Source organism: Amphiura filiformis, chromosome 14 (genome assembly GCF_039555335.1).
Source record: "Amphiura filiformis chromosome 14, Afil_fr2py, whole genome shotgun sequence".
Lineage (NCBI taxonomy): Eukaryota > Metazoa > Echinodermata > Ophiuroidea > Amphilepidida > Amphiuridae > Amphiura > Amphiura filiformis.
Window position 1 is genome coordinate 9,751,776 of NC_092641.1, and position 20,358 is coordinate 9,772,133.

Below are 20,358 nucleotides of genomic sequence, written 5' to 3' on the forward strand. Positions count from 1 at the left end.
AAAAAAAGAATTTAAAAAGAAAACATATTTTATATTCCTTTTTGAAACTGCCATGGGCTTTGAGACATACCCTTTTTAGCCTGATGTAACAAATAGTGACATTAGCAATTGATTATCTACTTGTTTGTCTCCTATATAAAGTCTGCACAAAAAGTAACTCAGCTGTTATATAGGCCTATACGCCTATAGATTCAGAACTAATAATTGTTTTCACAATATTTCAACATAAAAGAAGGATGATTTATTTACGCACATTTTTAAAGCCCATTTGTCCAATTTTGTTCATTATTATGTTTTGATGGATCCAAGTTGTGATAATATTGGGTCCAACCCATAATGATGATAAAATTGGATGCTTTACGCCCAATATTTATTGGTCTCGCTATGAGTTTTACAATATTGGACTCGACTACGTCTCGTCCAATATTTTACAACTCATAGCTTGACCAATAAATATGGGCTCAATCGATCCAATTTTATATCAATATTGACAATACAGCAGTGTTTTGCAAGAAAAATAACCCAATTTAAAAGTTGCAGTTATTTGTATTGATTTGAAGTAAGCGCGAAGATAATGGCAGGCTTTACGTGTTTATAGTGCTGGCATTATACCATTGATCGCTGTAAGCTGCAACTTTTAAATTCGGGTATTTTTCTGTAAAAGCACTACTGTGTTGTTAATATTGAACGACTTTTGACGAATGGGGTATCAAAATGCGTGTAAATAAATCATCCTTCTCTCTATGTTGAAATATTGTGAAAACAATTATTTGTTCTGAATCTATAGGCGTATTTATAACAGCTGAGTTACTTTTTGTGCATACTTTAGTTTGTGTCAAAATAAATGGTTCAAATTGCCATGTGGATAAAAAATCCAAAAGGAAAACCAAAACCACACAAAATTTTGACTGTTTCAGTTGTAATCTTCTTTATAGCATAAGTATTTGACATTGGTGAGTGTATCCTGTATTCACAGCAATTATTTATCTCACTCACATCAGTCAAACTTGTGTTTTAAGTGCTTAGCAAATACTATAAAACACATTGGGTAACCCATCCCTTATACATTTGATGTTGCAAGTGTACACAGGATTTCTGGCTACAGTGCAAAAAATATGTGGGGCTTTAATTTTTGTAAGAGTCGTAATAGTGCTTTGTGATTCAGAGCAAGCATTTACAATTGTATAAAATGTTAATTGGGCATTTGGGGTGTAAAAATACCAGCAAATAAAACATAAGAGCAGTAAGATTGAAGATAACAAAATCCGAGAGCGGGGGTGGTACGCAGTACAAATGACATTTATATCGGAATATGATGCAAACTTGGTTTACAGTTTTAGAATTTATAACCCCTTTTTCTTGGTCAATTTTGTTTTAAGGAGGAGTAATTTTTTCAGAACTGTCTTAAGTTCTTTTCAGACAATACCCCAGTTTTGCCTCACAGTAGCCATTTTTTTAAAAAATTGAATAATTTGGGGAAAAGTTGTTTTACATGTATATAGTATATTGATGGGTCCACTTTTAAATATTCTCACCGGCACATTCTTAACAAAACCAAACTTGAGTATTCCACATCTTTCCACCCAATCAAAATATTGTAAGGGCACACTTCCCACAAAGGTAGTACCGTATTGACGCGAGTATAGTCCCACCTTCGAGTAAAGTCCCACCCTCAAATTTTTTTATTTTTTGTAAGTTATTTATTTTTTCGGCTTTTTTACGGTTGATTAAAAAAATATATATATTGTAGGCCTATGTTTTTTGAATGACTTTTTTTTAAAAATTCGAGTATAGTCCCACCCCCCAATTTTGAAAAATGTTCAACCAAAAACGGGGTGGGACTATACTCGCGTCAGTACGGTAATATTTCTTATGTATTGTGAGATCTCACACAAATTATTTCCAATATAAGCAATATACTGACAATAGTTTCCCGTCACATAATTTCTGAAACCAAGTGAGGTAACTTTTTCATTAGGCTATTCATTCTAAAATGGCTGTCAAACTTTGAAAAACAATCGTAAACTTTTTATTTGTTTGGCAACAATTCTGTTGAAATTTAAAGGTGTCTATGACACTGACAGTGAAACTAAACTATGAAATTGAAGTGATCAAAACTGCCCAAGTGCAAAAATTGAGATTGTGTAAATATTATCGATTTTGAAGATAGGAGATATCTCTGTGAGTTTACTCGTAGTATTTGATATTAGACAGAACAAATAGAGACAGTGTGATATCCATGTTACTATAGAGTGTTTGTCGTCACCTAGGGATCTTCCTGATAAGTTTTCTGTTCTGTTGAATTCTTTTAGGATGTGCTGGTAAGGTAAATAAATGTATGTTTTATGAACACAATTTTATTGTCTTTAATTAAAGGTGCATTTCCTGATTTGTTTTTCATTTTTCTCAAAACAAGTTGTGATTTTTATATCAATGGAAAAATTATGATAGGCCTACATATGTTTATGTGTAAACAAATTCTTTCATTTTTTATTGGCAATAATGTTGTGAAATCTGTATAAGGCCGTATAAAATTAATGTTTTGGTTCTCGTCCCCTCCTCCTCAATTTCTGGGATTTGTCAGATTTTTTTTTTTTATAGATTTTTCAATTATTTTAGACTTTGGAATGATTTATGAATTTTTCATACATATAAATAAGTTTATCAGAGAACAAGGACCACTTCCAAGTCTTTTGTGGTACTCTAGGAGTTTATACCTCAGAATCTCACATTTGAAAAAAAAAAAAAAAAGTGCCTCATCGTTTCCTCGAGCATTGTTGGAAAAGACCGAAAACTACAGACAATGCTGATTTTACACTGAAAAAAAAACAAAAACAAAAAAAAACACCTCCCTCCCTCATCAATTCATGAAAATCCTCTGACGAGAACCAAAATATTAATTTTATACGGCCTAAATGTGTATGTTACAACAAAATTACCACACGGTCGTCTATGGAGCAATGCAAATAGAAAATCAGAATCAAGTACAATTTTTGAAATAAACTTTTGTTGTGGATATCTATGAAACATGTCATATAAAGTGGATACTAGAATCACAAAATACTCCTTTTAAGGCACTTTGATTAAAGGGACCTTTTAAATAGGGTCGGCCATTTTTTTATTTTTCCAATTACTCACAAATGTTGTTTGTTTTTTCAATGACCCAAAAATATCACCAAAATTTGTAAGAAATGTTTTTCACTTCAGCAACATCAAAAAATATCCCCAAGATGCAAAATTGGAGTCAGTCTTTTTTGTCACCCAATGAAAAGCTAATCATTAATAGTGCTGGCCCGCAATTGCCCAGCAATTTTAGACTATTTATTTTTGAAATACGAGCATCCTCTCATAAAGCTACGGAGCCAAACAATTAACTTTTAATTTACAGGTGTCAAACAGAAGTCCTATCTAGACAATGAAAAATGCTGTAAAAGTGATGAGAATGTGCATGTTGATGGTTTGATATAGCTTGCAGTTAATTAATGCGAAATAATGGAAATATATGTGTTTGTATTTAAAATTCACCAACATAATTATTTGACAGTCTTTGTAATTTGATTTTTAATACCCTCTGAACGAAAGTCTGCGCTCTGAATTTTCCATCAATAATCTTAAAATTCACTTTTGCTACAGGGCCATACCAGTCCTGCGCAATTTTGAGAAGGAAAAATTACAAAATTGAGTGCACCTTCTTTTAACCTTCTGCAGCAGATGACAAGTTAAAAAATTAAATTCAAAATTTTGGAATTGTACATGTTCATGGCCATATTTGGAATTTGCATGAAAAATGCATAAAAATGAGTACAAACAAGCTTGGTATTGGTTCAGCGGTTCTTGAGATAGCTTTTAATATTTTGAAAAAATACCTCAAAATTTAGAATTTTTATGTTGAAGCCTATGGGTAGCACGCAGAGCATTAACCCTACGAATTTGATGCCATCCATTCTTCATGATTTAGGCATGTTCAAGATACAAATTATTTTGCTTAAAGCTGTTTATTGTTGAGAATTGCTATCATATTTGTATCAGATGATAAGAAAAGGAAAGTGTGCACTAATCTTTCCATATACCTTAAATTTTTTTTTGGCAACAAAAGATTATATATCCAGCGTTGGATGAGATGCAGCCACTTTGTCTGAAATGTAGGTCGCTGGAATAGCATTATTGTAATCCCTGTTAGTATTTGACAGTTTTTTGTTAACACAAGTGCTGTAGTGCTGTAGGCCTACATAATATTAGTAAAGCAATACAGATTTGTTGCCTTACAGTTACAGTACCTAGTGCACTAAGAAACAATAAATAGTTTGTAAGTCCTCCATCTAGAGCTATCTTACTGTTTTTAGTTATTAATAAAATGTTGTATATATTAATATTGCAGGATGGAAACACTGCTTAAAATTGAAGAGAGAAAGGATGAATTCCTCTTATTCCTGTAGTTCAGTAAGGCCTAAAAAATTGTTTGATTGGCATAACATAAAAAAAATAGGGTAGGTAGGTAAGGATTGATTTTTTTATACATTTAAGGCTGTGAATTGCGTTTGATAAAGGCCTTGGAACATTTGTTTCTTCTTTTTTGTTGTTTAATTTAATTAATTTATTTATTTAAAACAAAATTATTTATTTATTTATTTATTTATTCATTTTTTTTTTTGCAAAAAAAAAAATGTCAGGGTTGGGCCTACTTTTAGGGTTGGTCTGGTATTTGCCAAATGTGCCAGTTTAGTATGCATCCCAGAAATGATGTTGTCAGGCTTCAAGATGCTTGATTTATCAGAACATGTTTTCATAAACAATTCATGTCATACTTGAGTTACTTGAAATTATTTATTTATTTATTTATTTTATTTTTTTTTTTCAAAAACAAATGTCAGGATTGGGCCTACTTTTAGGGTCGGTCGGGTTACACCAATCAAACAATTTTCCAGGCCTAAATATAATGCATATACTTGCATTTATTCTGGATTTCTGATAATTTATAGGAATAAATTATGTTCTGCCAGTACTTTGTTTCAAGTAATAGGCCCTACTGGGAAATGTCTAAGACAAAGAATTGACAAATATATAAAGATGTGCATCATGATCATGTTGTAACCTAGTTTCTGGTGATAAAAGTCAACAGATATGAAATATTGTTGGATTTAAAACGGGTCCATAAGGATTGTGTGATCCAATTCCTACTGGCTGTGGATTCCAATACATAAGTCACATTAATTTTGAGTATTTGCCAAATGTGTCAGTTTATGCATCTCAGAAATGATGTTGTCAGGCTTCAAGATGCCTGATTTATCGGAACATTTTTTCATAAACATAATTCATGTCATACTTGAGTTACTTGAATTGAGAAACATGTCCATGATTTGTGTTGTATTTTAAAAGGTTTGCAATAGTTAGGGCGGCTACAGACTTTTTAGTGGATGTAAAATATTCAGTGTATAACATGCCTTCATTATTTATTTTTTCATTCTATTGCCAGTAATGTGTAAGTTCTAACAAATGTTTGATCACGTAAAATGGATAATAATGTATTTCCACCAGATATTCGAATAGCATATTATGGATTTCACGTCATCACACATTAATTAGAAGTTAAACATTACTGGAAATAGACAAGTTGAACAAAGTTGAATTAAAGTTCTCTTTCCCCCTCTACCCTCTCCCCCTCTAATAAATTGCTACTGACTATGAGTTTTTGAGATGAAATATGAAAAATGACGTATGAAAAACAAAGACGAATCTGAAATGGGAAAGCAAGTGAAAATCTAGACTGCTTTGTATCTCCTTTTTGATAAACATGATAAACTTCACACCACTTATTCCATTCCATGAAACACAACACATAGGGGCCTACAGTGACTGCTCTGTACATGCAGATTTTGGATGGGAGCGCTTTTCATTTTGAACTTGTAATAATTGTGAGATGAGTTAAAATTGAAAATTTTCCAAAAGGGGCTACAAAGTAGACTAGTGTAAATCAAGTCTATCCCTGCCATGTTTTGCTCTACTTTCACTAGGTTCCACAACATGTTCATCTATCAGGGCACAGTTCTTTAACCCATTGTACATTCATTGAATGACCTTTGAAAATGTGGGTACAAAAACTCATACTCTGCATCTTGAGGTCAAATTTTGCACTATGGTTGTTTAATTGAATTTATTGAACTATGCCATTGGGATGAGGCCATTGTGGTCCATAGTGTTTGGTAAAGACACCTAGTGCTCATAGACAGTTTACTGTGGTTTGCTACAAACCATTACAGGCAAACAACTTTTGGTGATCAAGACTGGAATAACTGATTCTTTAGAGTTTATGAAGCGAAGCAATCGCCACACCATTGTTCTCACCTTGGTGTACCAGCATACTATTGTGTAAGTTAAAATAATAAGTGAACAAAATCAAGGTTTTTTGGTTGTTAGTGGTTGCAAAGTTGAGTTGGTTCTACACACTTGGGTGAGATCCTGAGATTTTGCCACTTTATATGATGTGAAGGCATGCGTGGTCAGTGCAGTGTGTTGACCTGCTGCATAAATTGCTTGTTTCATTTCTGAATTGTTATCAAATTTACTATCTCGGAATAACATCATGTAGATATATTGTGGAATATTCTTGTCAGTCTCTGATTAGTCAAGTTAGGTAAGTAAATTAAAGTGGTACATGTAGTAAAGTATGCTTATGTTAGAGTAGAATAATGTGAGGTTAAATAAACTGCATGTATGCAAGATTGCTGAATTTGGAATAGTAGATCTTTTTTGTATAAAAGTGTCCAAAGACAAATGTTGACCACGGCACAGAGTTGTGTATTATTTGAATTCTTTGAAGTGCATTTCATGTTTGAAGGCCTATGATTAATTCATTCAGTGTTCTGTTTGCATATGTTTCCAGACCTGACACTTTTTTTTAATCCTGATATTTATGCATTATTTGTTATTTTCAGCCCAATTAGAGCTTTTTTTTAGTATGATTTTGCACTATATTCCTCTTTTTTAAAGCATTCCTTCTTTTTTTCACAAATGGTCCGTTTCAGGTCTGTATTTTGAATCATTAATGAAGGGATGTCTACCCAGACACATCAGTTTATTTCTGATGATCAAAAGACCACTGAAAACAAACAATTTTAAAATTCTGTTCATATGCAATTGATTTGGATAAGAAGTTGCTAGCCATGCATATGCATCCATATTCTACGTTCCCTTGTTGGTGCCTCAGTTGTCATGTTACATCACAGTTCACAATAAAATGGGAAACTACATTTGATCTTGATTATTGAGTAAAACTGAATGATGCCTTGAAGCTTGGAGATTATAGAGATGAAGTGATAGTAACAACCAGGTTTCCCTAATGCAGGGATAAAACTAAAGCTTGTGTTCCTATCAACCTATCTGTATGCTTTCAGTGTTATAAACACACCAAAAAAAAGAAAGTCCCCACTCCTTTGAGTGGCCATAACTTTGAGCATAATTAAGGTTAGCAACTATTTTAAACTGTTGCTATTTGGTAATTCACAGCATCTTGCAAAAGGTAGTGAGCTTTGGCAAAAATTGCATTGATCATTTCATAGCGAGCATGTAGAAGAATTCAAATATCACAGATATACTTTTGTAGGGCCTGTGGTTCTTGAGTTACGTTGTAAAGAGGGCTGAAACAATAACACTTTTGTAAAACGTACATGTGTAATTCATTAACAACAATATATCTAGCATGTTTGATTTGTAGAATGAACTTTTGAAAATACCAAAGTGTTATTTTTCAATGATATATTGATTTAAATAATGAAAATTGATTTTTGGCTGCTTCGACCAACAATATGTCGTGTACCCTTAAAAAGTCATATCTTACCTTTTTTGAAAGAGTGGTTAGGAACGGTTTTCACTCTTTTAGGACCGATTTTCACTCTTCTTACTCTTTCACTCTTTTACATGAAGAGAGTAATGATATATTATTATTACCTTGAAATTGTTTACAAAATATTTTTGGCACATTACAAATAACATAAATTCCAGTCACTGGTTAATACACAATACAAATCCACACAAGGTAAATGTACCTGTGTGCCCCGGATAATGCATTATTTGGAAACATTATCCAGCTTCTGATACCTGAGCCAGATGTTGTTACTAAGGTAATAAGTATCTGTTGTTACTTAAGGGGGTACTACACCCATCACATTTTTTATGGGTTTTTGCATTTTGTGAAGAAATGAGAAAAAAAATTGGTCAAAGTGGTATGCAACATGAAGGGGCAAATCTTCTCGTTCTATTGGTGGTATTGATAATAATGTAGCTTACATGCTTTTAGTTGTACAAGCCAAAGAGAGGTACATGATGACCCCATCACAATTTTGATCATATTTGCAATTTCAGAACTGCTGACGTGAATCCACTTTACACACTTATTTATCAGCAATGACAGACCCTAATAGTACCAAAATATTTTTTATTTTGGAAATGCATTAATTATGCACAGCTTTGAAAACACAAATATGCATCAATTTCATGTTATCAATGAAATTAAACTTATTTTCCCCCTTCCAGTTGACAATGATATGCAAAATTTGTGTTCACAAGGCAGCACATTTGTTTCAGGTTTGATATGGTTGAAATTAAAGAACAGTCAAAACAGTCAATTTTCAGTATTAGGTGAATTTTTGCTCAGTTTTCTGAGAAAATAGAAAGCTTAGAAAACACGATAATAATGTGAATCGGTATGTTGACAATGGTAAAACCTCAATATTAAACTGTTGGACACACCCTAAAACTTCATGTGTAGTAACGGTTTCGTCACTTACCTGTAGCGGTGTGTATTCCTTCCACTTTGAGAAAAAGATGAAAATCCGTGTGAAACTTGGAACTGATAAAATCACTGCTCGCTCAAGATAAGCCGGCGAAATCGACGCCATATTTTTATAATTGGTTTTGACCTTTGACTAAGGTTGCGCGATACTCAATACCGCTGGATTCTCTGATACCGCATGCAGCGTGCGATACCGTACTTTTTACAGACCGTGACAGAATAGGCCTAAAGAATTATTGAATGGAACGTATTGAAAAAAAGATTAGAAAATTGAAAACAAATATAAACAAATATTCTAATCTCTCATTCTCTATTAGCGACTTCAGGTAGCGAATAAATTGTGTGGTAGGTCTAGACTAGGCTATCTCCAACTCTAGCAGAATCCCGGGTGCAGAGCTTTTCATTGGAGTATAAATGATCCAGATCCAGATCTCGCAGCCGGGCTCACCGCTAGGCCTAGGCCTACATTGTACAGTGTTTTGAATAATCCAATGGATTGTCTATGGGATATGCACTCAGCAGCACATCATGGCGGATATTGACGGGGCATGTAGGCCTACGATAAAACATTTCAGGGTGTGTTTGTTATGTTATATTTATTACAATTAGGCCTAGGTAAAAATCCCGATTTTGAAAAATGTTACGGTGCTTTAAATAACAATTGTTTTCCTAATGTACGTACATGTAACGTCACAAAACACTTTTCAGCTACCTACCGTATCATTCACATTTAGAAGTGTATAGAAACTAGTTTACGCTGAGGGATGATTTCATACAATTTTTAACAAAAAGGATTTTTCACACATCTGAGTTTTGGTGACCTTGAGCATTGTAAAGTGGCAATGTTCGATCCCAATCAAAGTAATTGCAAATCTTTTACAAAATATTTTCAGTACAAAAACACGGTTTAAAGTATGTTACTGAAAGATTTGAAACTAGCCAATTGTAGGCCTATTGGTTTTGTTTACAATCAACACACAAATTGTGTTAATAATGTTTTAAACTTAAATTGTCAACAGAAAGAGTCAGCTGATCATCAGGTTTTGTCTTCTTTTAACAAGAGTGGAAACAAAGGAACCCGAAGAATGTGCAAAGTTATTGACTTCGGATAGCATCTTAAAATTAAACTCTGAGTCAAAAATAAGCTTTGTTTCATTAATTAAAAAGAAAGTTGTTAAGTTGTTGTATCTTGTTAGTAAAGTGAAGTTTGCTACTATTTTTATTATTACCTGTGTTGCGATTTGAAATCCCACAAAGAGTAAGCAAGTTCGTAATTAAATGTGGTAGGCCTCAGTACCCCCTCCCTCCCCAACATACACATTGACTCATTTAAAGCGGCGGATTCAGGGGCTGATGGCCCCCCAAAAAAAAAAAAAAAAAAAGAGAGAGAAGGGGAAGAAAGGAGAAAATGAGAAGAGAAAATGGAGGAAAGGAGGAGATAAACTAAATTGCACGTAATTGAGTAGGCCGATGTCTAAATAATCGCACAGTCGGGACGATTGGAAGTAGGTCCTATATATGCCTCGATTATTTTAGGTATTGCTTGAAGGCGGGTCCTCGTCCTAAAAGCATGTGAAAATTACTGCGGGGTCCGCCGATATGCAGGGCCCTCACATTTCGCCACCACGGTCAGTATTAAGACGGTCTCCGTACCGACTTCATCGATTTATGCATGCTTTAGTAATTGCCAATCTCAAGTTTTGCAAATTGAGTTCGGGCCCTTTTTCTGTTTAAAGCGATTGATTCAAATAGTAGTGTAAAAACAATGCACCAATGGCTTCAATTCGACCTTCATCTTGCAAATTTTTCAAACTCCTATGTTAACACAATTTGCGGTATAGGCTTACAGGGAAAACTTGTCCAAGGAAGGTTTCATGGACCATCATTTAACAAATTCGCGGCTTTTTCAAACTAAAATTTTACACACTAGTACCAAAATGGTCCACCAAAACACTTCAATTTTCTTCATTTTACACTCCCCTCGTAATCGATATACAAGTGGCCATTTTCGCTTCTTCTTTCGCCGATTTATGTTTAAAACAATTTATAGGCCTACGACAATAGGGAAACTTGTCCAAGAAAGGCTTCATGAACCGCACATTTCACAAATATTCGGCCGCCAAACTAACATTTTACACCGTGAGTAATAGCGCCAAAATTGTCCACCAAATCGCTTCAATTAGATCTTCATTTTGCACCAGTTTCTTATTTCTGAGGGGGAACATCCTCCTCAGACAACCTCCTCTCGTCATGCATAGCGCGCTCCATGACCATTTTTTATTTTTTATTTAATTTTATTTTTTCTAAAAATTCGCCGCCACCCCTGACTGCTCTAGATTGACAATCGACAAAAGCTGGTATCGCCCATCCCTATGGAGAGTGACATCCGTTGACATCACAGACCAGGCGGTGATGGAACCGATATCGCCAATTTTGAGGTCGCCATTAGATTTAACACATAATCATGAAATCGTCACAAAGAATTCTAAATTTGTTATGTGGTGTCAAAGCAAAATTATCTTACTCTAAAACCGTCGGGGTACAACAAAGTACCCCACTGCAAGTATGATAATTTTCTATTTGTAATTGCTAACCGTGTATTTTGAATGGGGCTGTCAGTGTATCTTCGCCAGCCTCGTACGTCACGTGTTGCGCTTCCTACGCCGCCTGTCACAGACGTAAAAAGTGGATCGCTAAAAAAATAAGCGTCCTTACCAACCAGTCAACTTTAAGACAAATGGGTTAAAAGACACACTTTTACAAAGTTTTTTCATAATTATTTTTATTTCACATGATCCGTACATATATCGCCTAGCTATAAATGAAAAAATATTTTTTTAGACCAATCAAACCAATATATGGGTGTAGTACGGCCTTAAGCTGTAGGGAGTTAAATTGCTGGTAGATGTCCTTCTGTAAAACAAAAACAAAATATGCTGTTTTGACCAAGCTAAAATATACAATTCAAAATATATTTTCACAAAAATGATAAAATAATATAAATTAGCAATGGAAGGTTTTCTTTAGAATCACTTTTTAAGCTGCGTAAAATGGGAAGAAAATTCAGGTATCACCTTGACATAATCATGGAACTTTATGGGTGATGTATAATTACATTACATGTTACTTTGTGTTTTGTTATGTTACGTTATGTTATGTTACATTACATTACATTATGTTATGTTACGTTACATTACATTACATTACATTACATTACATTACATTAACAGGCACATAGAGGCATCATTCACCAACTCCCTGAAAATCAAATGTGTGTCCCTACAAGGTTCCCTGTAAATAGCAAGCAAATGGTACACACATTGTGACAAATACAATGTTTGAATTCTGTGTGGCTGTCCAAATATTATCTGATTCTATTTAGATATATTGTTAGTTTTTGACTAAACAGACCAGAAGGTAGACACAGCGTATGTATTACATGTGTAATATTGGATTAAACAGCAAATAAAAAAAACTTCATTCAACTTTGTTCCAACAGGCCGGTGGACCAACAGGTAGCGAAATCATGTCATGCAAGAAAGAAATCTTGATTGGGAAAAACAAACACAATTCATTTCATTCAGATCTTATGGAACAGTGTGCAAACATTGCGGTTTAATGGTGACCTATGTGTGACCTTTTTGTGTTAACTATACTATGTTCAGTATCATGAAATGGACATTTTTATCATAATATAACATTTTGTACCTTTTCACTAGATTACTTATTATTATATTTATTCTGGATAGTCCAAATATGCGCAATTTTCATAATTACACATTCTCATGTGTCGCAGAAGATGCTGTAAACATGGTAATAAAATGTGACACTTGGCTAATTTAGTAAGGATCAGACTATAGAGTCCAAAGTTTGTATGTTCACACAAACATTGTAACATAAACATGATACTACTTGCTTGGCAATTGTCATGTTATAGTTGCATTATTCAAGCTTGGAGTAACAGGTTAGGCTGATATGTGTAACAGATATATGGTGATTGGTGAGTTTACATCTAAATTTTTTTATTTACAAAATTGATAATAATTTTGATAGTAAATAGGCTAATTGATAGTAAATATTACCACAGTATAGACAGGCATGATAATGTTTCAGTCAGCTTTTTAATTGTAGAAAATAATATTTGTTTAATACAGTCACATTCCAGTGATTTGTTCAGGGTATACCTCGTCGGCAGAGTGCTACACTATCGTAAGTGCAGTTTGGACAGTTTTACAGGAGGAGCATTTTTGTGTTTAGCGTAGCCGTTTGTTCCAAAGTAGCCATAAAATGATATGGGAATGTAAAGCAATTTGATTTTAATAATATAAGCTATATAAATGGTGTTAAAGTTAATAAATCGATGAATTATTTACTGATTTAGATGTCGTAAGTGCCACATACGATAGTGTTACACACAAATTGAAATGAGTGTAGAGTGCAACACTATCGTATGTGCCACATACGATAGTGTTGCACTCAAATAGAAATAGGTGTAGAGCGCAACACTCTCGTATGTGCCAAATACGATAGTGTAGCATTCTTGCTAAATTAGGATATGCGTAATATCGGCTCAAATATACAATATTTTGTCATTTTATGTTTCTTAACAAGTGTTAATTTATTTTGGCACATAATATGTACAATAGCAAGACACCTTTTGCCGTAATGTTATCTCTCAAGATTTATTACTGAATCTAAAACTAAAAACACCGGATTGATCGTCTCTATTACCAGTCATGGGAGCTATGAACTTAACCAGCATGATGACAATGCATACAGCCGTCAGCGTCACAGCCAGTGATGTGTTAGAGACTGTTTTGCACTTACGATGGTGTAGCATTCCGTGATTTTGTTGTTTAGGCCCAATAAAGTAGCGTATGTGGCACATACGATAGTCTTGCAGCAAATGAAAAAACAAAAATAGCGTGCAAGACTATCGTAAGTGGCACATACGATAGTCTTGCATGCATTAATTAAAATTGCATTGCACTTACGATATTTTATTTTAATAATTAAAAATAATTAAGCAATTTTGAAACTTAAAACCTGGTTTAAAATGTGCGTTTTTATATGGCCTTTCATAATTCGTCAAAATCTCATTTTGGCCAAAAATGTCACTTACGATAGTGTAGCACTCTGGCGACGACCTGTGCTTGAGGTTTTGTGGTCCAGACAACATTCAGAATACCAGCAGCAATGCAGTTGCCTTCTTAGCATGTTGCAGGATTGTAACTTCAATAATTATCTTCACTAGCTCTAATTAGCTTTTAGATATTAACTTATTAAGCTATTTAGATAATCAAAAATAGTTTGGAGTCCTGTATTGGAAACTGACATGGTCATGTGATCACCCCTCAATCGTCCTGAGGGTGCTCGGGCTGCTGTGCACAATATAGAAAATCATGTATGGTGTCAGTACTTCCTATCAGTAGCCTCAAATGTTATGGAATAAAGTCAGATATATTCCATGATGCTTTGCCTGTGACATACCCTCGCCCTCTGTCTGAGTTTGTAAATTGAAAATGGGAAAAGTTCCTAATGGCACTTGCAGTCCACTTACTCCCGGTATTACTGGAAATGGAAGTGGCATTAATTTCTCTACAATCTAGGAAGAATAGTAAAAGTGTGTGATATAACATGTGCTTGCATACAAGCAGTTGTCACATTTGATTCTACACTTCATTCATTTATTCATTAGAATAGCAGCAAGGAGTTTCAATTTGTAGCTATTTAGGTGTTTTTCCCTGAGAGTACCACTTTAATGCACTTTTAGAACAGTTACTGCTATAATGCTAGGCTTTTGACATGCATATGGACCAGTTAGAAAAAAAAGCAATACTGTTGCAACGGCAGATATATGCACAAGCGTGTGTGGTGGATGTATCAGTCATGTAGAAGAATGTTATCTAGGCTGTTAATGTTACATTGGCGACACCATGTTGTTTTTCTGGGGATATGGGGGAACAAAGTGAATTTCAGAGGGGTTGAGAAAATCTTAAAATTGCCAAAATAGTGGCATTTTCATTTTCTTGTTGTTTTGACAGTGGAAAAGGGAAATGGGACAAAACTCATATTTTTTGGCAGAAGGGGCACAAATGGCCCTCTCTCTGACCAAATGGTATCAGCACTTCTATCTATTTGAACTATTGAATTTCTGGCTACTATTGCCGCAATGGTTTCAGGTCTGCATTTGACCGTGGTTTGACACTGTTAAATATAGGTAATTATGTGTGCAGCCATTAAGACTAACCCATGAATCCAATCAACCACAAAGTCACTCTCGTTTAAGCCATAGACGCTATGGTAATTGTTGTGATTGAAGATGGCATAAACAAATATGGCCACTGCAAAAAGGAAATGCCAAATATGATCGAAACAAAGCAATGGAAAGGTGCTTTATTTGCTTGTTTGTTGAAAGAGATGTTCTAATTCTGTACACATACACCCATTCACATTGTCTGGACCGAATTCTGCTCAGACAAATTAAATTACTAAAACTCTGTATGCATAAAAAGACAGAAGGAACTAGAAAGGTTCTAAAATCTTGTAAAGGCAACTTGGTAGGTTGCAGCAAATTTTCTAATTATATGTAATGCTTTTAGTGTGTTGCTTATCTTTGAGTCTCAAATTTTGGAACTCAAAATTTGAGACTTGAAACTCAAAATTTGAGACTCAAAAATCGAAAATAGAGACTTGAAACTCGATATTATAAACCCAACTCTAAATTTGATACTCTAAACTCAAAATATGAGACTCGAAACTCGAAATATGAGACTCGAAACTTGACATATGAGACTCAAAACTCGAAATATGAGACTCAGAACTCGAAATATGAGACTCTGAACTCAAAATACGAGACTCAAAACTCAAAATATGAGACTCAAAACTCGAGATTTGAAACTTGAGATTTGAACATTTGACTCGAAACTCAAAGATAAGCAACACGCATGCTTTTAAATAATATATAATCTCTAACCATTCATCATTTATTTCCAGATTCCAATGAGGTGTGAATGCAACTATTTGAAGTATAATGTTAATGGTTAATGTTTTGAAATATATATCAATATAATCTTTAACGGTACCATTCTTCTTTATTTATCTCTCCTCTCCAGATTCCAACAGGTGTGAATTAACAACCAGTCAAGCTGACGCTCATAACATCCGTCTACATGCAGTCTGAACCGACCTCCCCGACGATGGACTCGGACACGACTGTTAAGTCCACGAGAAGTACGCACAGAGACCGCGGTGGCGGTGGTGGGCGTGAAGATCCCGATGATACTTACGATAAACCTAATAATGATAGAGATTTGGATAGGGACAGAGATGATCGAGATCGGGATGACAGAGATCGTGATCGAGATAGAGATCGTGATCGAGATCGAGACCGAGATAGAGACCGCAATGGTAACAGAGACCAAAGTAGGGACAGACGGAGAAGAGACAAATATCGAGAACGAGACACAGATGAGGAGAGTGAGAGGAGTCATAGGAGTCGGAGGAGACGAGAACGAGACAGAGAAAGAGAAAATGGAGTGGAGTATGATATGCCGAGACGGAATAATAGACGGTCTGATAGAGTTGTGTCCATTGGCGCCCCGGCAACCACGGACGAAGAACGTGATGAGGTAAATATATAGGGCAGAACAAAATTTTATTTTCTAATTTAAAAAAAAAAAAGTTGCTTTTGCACCTGACCTAACAAACAGATGCAATATGGCTATTCCTGTTGAATTCCATACACCCCCCTTAGATTTCAAATGCAGTACCCCATTCAGGTAACTCCATTTGAAATTCACGCTCCCTGTGTGGAAGATTAAGATCACATCTTGCATAGGGGGTGTATAGATTTCAACTGGAATTGCTTTGCTGGGAGAAAGTGGGAATTTTGAGTATCAGGTGATCCCATCTTAAAGCGGGAATAGCACATCTTGATATTGTCATAGAAGGCTACAGATTTTATTGATGTAAGCAGTGGCAGCGCCACAGGGGGGTGGGGGGCATGAGAGGGCAAATGCTCCCCCCAGCCAGAACTCTTGCCTCTCCCCTGTTGCCCCCCAGTAAAAACTCAAAATTACGAAAATGTCACCTTTTTATGGTAATTTTGCGCAAATTTTTTGATTTTGCCTCCCCCCGAAATTCACTATGCCCCCCCCCCACCCCCGGAAATAAGAGTATGAGTTTTTGTACCCAAATTTTCAAAGGTCATTCAATGAATGTACAAATGTATTGGGGTTTAAGAACTGTGCCCTTGATAAATGAGCATGTTGTGGATCCTAGTGTGATGCAAGGTCTGTCCATCCATTATTAAAGTATATCTGGTTGACTTAGATCCAAATTAAATCTTAATTTGAACATAACACAGATGAATGAGAGTCTACAGTTTGAAAGAAATGATTTCTTTTTCATTTTTTTGGACACTTTAAGGAAAGAATGATGTTGTTCACTTGATTAAACTGCATCATAGCGTCAGAAGTATGCTAGGTCATACTAATCAATTCAAAGCCATAGTAAGGTTGAAAAATGTGGGGCAGTCATCAAAATGTGGGACAGCCAAAATACAATGCGCCAAAATGTGAACTTAAAGAAAAACATCATCAATTTCTCAAAAAGTGGGGCGGCCATGGCCTACCACGGTTGTCCCGCTTCCTATGGCCCTGGATCAATTGATAATACGTATTATACGCATTTGCGTCACAGTAGGATTTATCGTATCAGGAAAGTTAATGTAGGTTAGTACCTTGAAATTTAAATTCTATTTCGGTCACATTTTGAACTTGCGCAAGAAATTCAGGTTACTTGTGAATGTGCATATTGTTGTATGAAATGGGGATGATCAGATTTGTGCTGAATATGTTTTAAAATATTGGTCACAATTTTAAAATTATGATGGGAATATTTCACAGAACAGCATAATAATTACTAAACAGACATGTGGACCTTTTTCAAAGTACCTGAAATTAATGAAAAAGTGGACCTCCTCCACAAACACCTTTTTGACCAAAAAAAGCATTAAAAACCTGATGGGGGGCCTTTTTTATACTTTTGCAAATTTGGGGTGGTGCGGCCACGCCCCCCTGCATACAGGCATGAGTTAGGGTGATGGTTATTCAAAAATGGTGGAAATGGCGTATGAAATATATAACACATCAAGGGTTCAATCTTTTTTTAAAGTTAAACATTATCAGTGGAAGTAGCAACCATTGTAATTGAAATATTGAATTTTAATCTTTCCAATTCTCTCTTTTCCCCCTCAACAGGTGATTGAAGTGCAAATCCTTCCTCAGGACGACAACTGGGGTGACAACACCACAGCTATCACAGGCACCTCTGACCGCTCCATGTCTGACGACGACCTAGCCGGTATGAAAGGCTTTGATGACAGCACCAGTTTTGACTGCAATAGATACATTGGTTTTGTAGTGGCCGCCATATTGGCGTTGATGGCGTTCTTGACCCCTGTTGCGTTTGTGTTATTACCCAACATGCTTTGGGAGCCGGATTCATGCGGCACAGAGTGTGACGGACTGTTTATTAGCATGGCCTTCAAAATGGTGATTCTTCTCATAGGGAGCTGGGCGTTGTTCTTCCGGAAACCAAAAGCAACATATCCGCGATTTTTCATCTTCCGTCTTGTTATCATGATCTTGATTTTAGTACTACTACTCGCTTATTGGATGTTTTTTGTTGTTCGTGTGTGGCAGAAAGAAGATAAGGAATATCGTGGAATAGTACTCTTTGCCGTATCGTTAGTTGATGCATTGTTGTTTATCCATTACATTGCTGTTATTCTGTTAGAATTGCGCCAACTCCAGCCCATGTTCACTTTGAAAGTCGTACGTTCCCCAGACGGGCTCAGTCGTTATTATAACTTGGGTCCGATGAGCATACAAAGGACTGCCACGTGGCTCCTAGAACAGTACTATCGTGATTTTGAGACTTACAATCCTCACCTCCTGCATATCCCGTCGTCGCGATCCAATAACAAGCTGGGAGGTTTCAAGTTTTACGATTTAGAGGGCGTCGGCAATAATTCTGGTCGTTCCAGGGCCATCTTAGCCGCAACTGCCAACAGGAGAGACGCAAGTCGAAATGAAAGGTTCTACGAGGAGCAAGAGTATACCCGCAGAGTCAAAAAGCGGAGATCTCGTTTGGAATGTGCTGCAGAAGAGGCCTTTACTCATATCAAACGTCTCCACGCAGACCAAGGCACTACATCGCATATTATGGATCCCGGCGAAGCTGCGCAAGCAATTTTTCCATCAATGGCACGCCCCCTACAGAAATATCTACGCGTAACACGACAACAGCCCCAATGGACAATGGATGCCGTACTCGGCCATTTAGCACGTTGTATTAGCTACAACCTATCAGTTAAAGCTTTCTTAGAAGCGTTCTTTGAACCAGGACCGTCGATTATCCAAAATGGTCGTGAAGACCGCAAATCGGTATCGTGGGAACTTGTGTCGGATACTGTAGTGTCACGACCTGTGAAGGAAGGCATGACCTTTCAACTCCGTTATAAGGACGTACAACTGCAAGTGTACGTTATGAAGTTACCTCACTTCAAGATGAAGGAAGAGGCGTACAATTTCAAAGACAATCGGTTCACCTTGCGTTTACAGTCGGAAACATCTGTATGATTTCTGAGGGTAAACTGATTTTATTATTGATATAATATTATACTGTAAATAGCTAATTTAATATTGTAGGCCAGTGTTCATGTCGGGTGGTTTTTTGGGTATACAGGGTGGCTATAAATAAAATGCGTCATCTGTTATGTTTTAAAGGGATGGTCATTTTCTTCGGAAGGGGGGCCCAAATATATCAGTGACCAGTCAATTGTTTATGACCCCCCCATCTTGGGTTGCAAATTGTATGTAAGTAACTGAAATGTTGACCAATCTTTAGTCACAAACCCACAGAAACCCCCCAAATCAATTGAATACAATAATTGCCGCCCACATATTTGGGACCCCTTTCTAAAGAAAATGAATCCCCTTATTAAGGCCAATGATTGCATTGACCATTATAACATGCAGTTTTACTGTAACCATGGTAACTCAACCTTTGTGAGGAAATAATAGGCTAATAATATACCATGTTGGAATTTGGAAAGAAATACATGTAAGTACATGTACAGTAAAACCAGTGGGATATAAATGTACAAAAGACAGCACTCTATAAATATACACATAATGTATGGTTTTCATGTAATTTGATCATTTTGCAAGATAGATGAAAAGGATTAGATTTTGAAATGGATAAAATGTTGAATTTATTTACAAGTAAATGTCATTGTATTGTCAGCAGCAGTTTAACCTGAAATACTCTTACTTCTTAAGATTCTGAAATGGATATTAAAGTATAAAAATAAATTTTAAAAAGGAAACGAAGTCTTGGTTAGTTTAGGGCTGATTATTTTGAAATCCATACTCAGCCTATTTCTTTCACAAATGCAAGTTACTTGGTTGTCTATTTTGAAACCACACTCCCCCTGTAGAAGACTAAAGCTAAGTTTACCACAGGAGGAGTGTGGGTTTAAAATGGAATATCTTATAGTGACC

The 20,358-nt window shown here is 35.6% G+C and overlaps 1 protein-coding gene across 5 annotated transcripts in view; it reads left to right on the plus strand.

Moving 5' to 3' along the window:
* LOC140169670 (vang-like protein 2) overlaps positions 1-19,871 on the plus strand; it is a 190,505-nt gene extending 170,634 nt beyond the window's left edge. For 3 of the 5 annotated variants that reach the window (XM_072192956.1, XM_072192958.1, XM_072192960.1), the window contains 2 exons: positions 15,904-16,419; positions 18,052-19,871. In XM_072192956.1, the coding sequence (XP_072049057.1) occupies positions 15,961-16,419; positions 18,052-19,434 (1,842 nt within the window). In that variant the 5' untranslated portion in view covers positions 15,904-15,960 and the 3' untranslated portion in view covers positions 19,435-19,871. Of the gene's footprint in view, positions 1-6,246; positions 6,367-6,434; positions 6,632-15,903; positions 16,420-18,051 lie in introns of those variants that run through there. The other 2 variants (XM_072192959.1, XM_072192957.1) reach the window with 2 other exon arrangements.
* Positions 19,872-20,358: the final 487 nt, after the last annotated feature.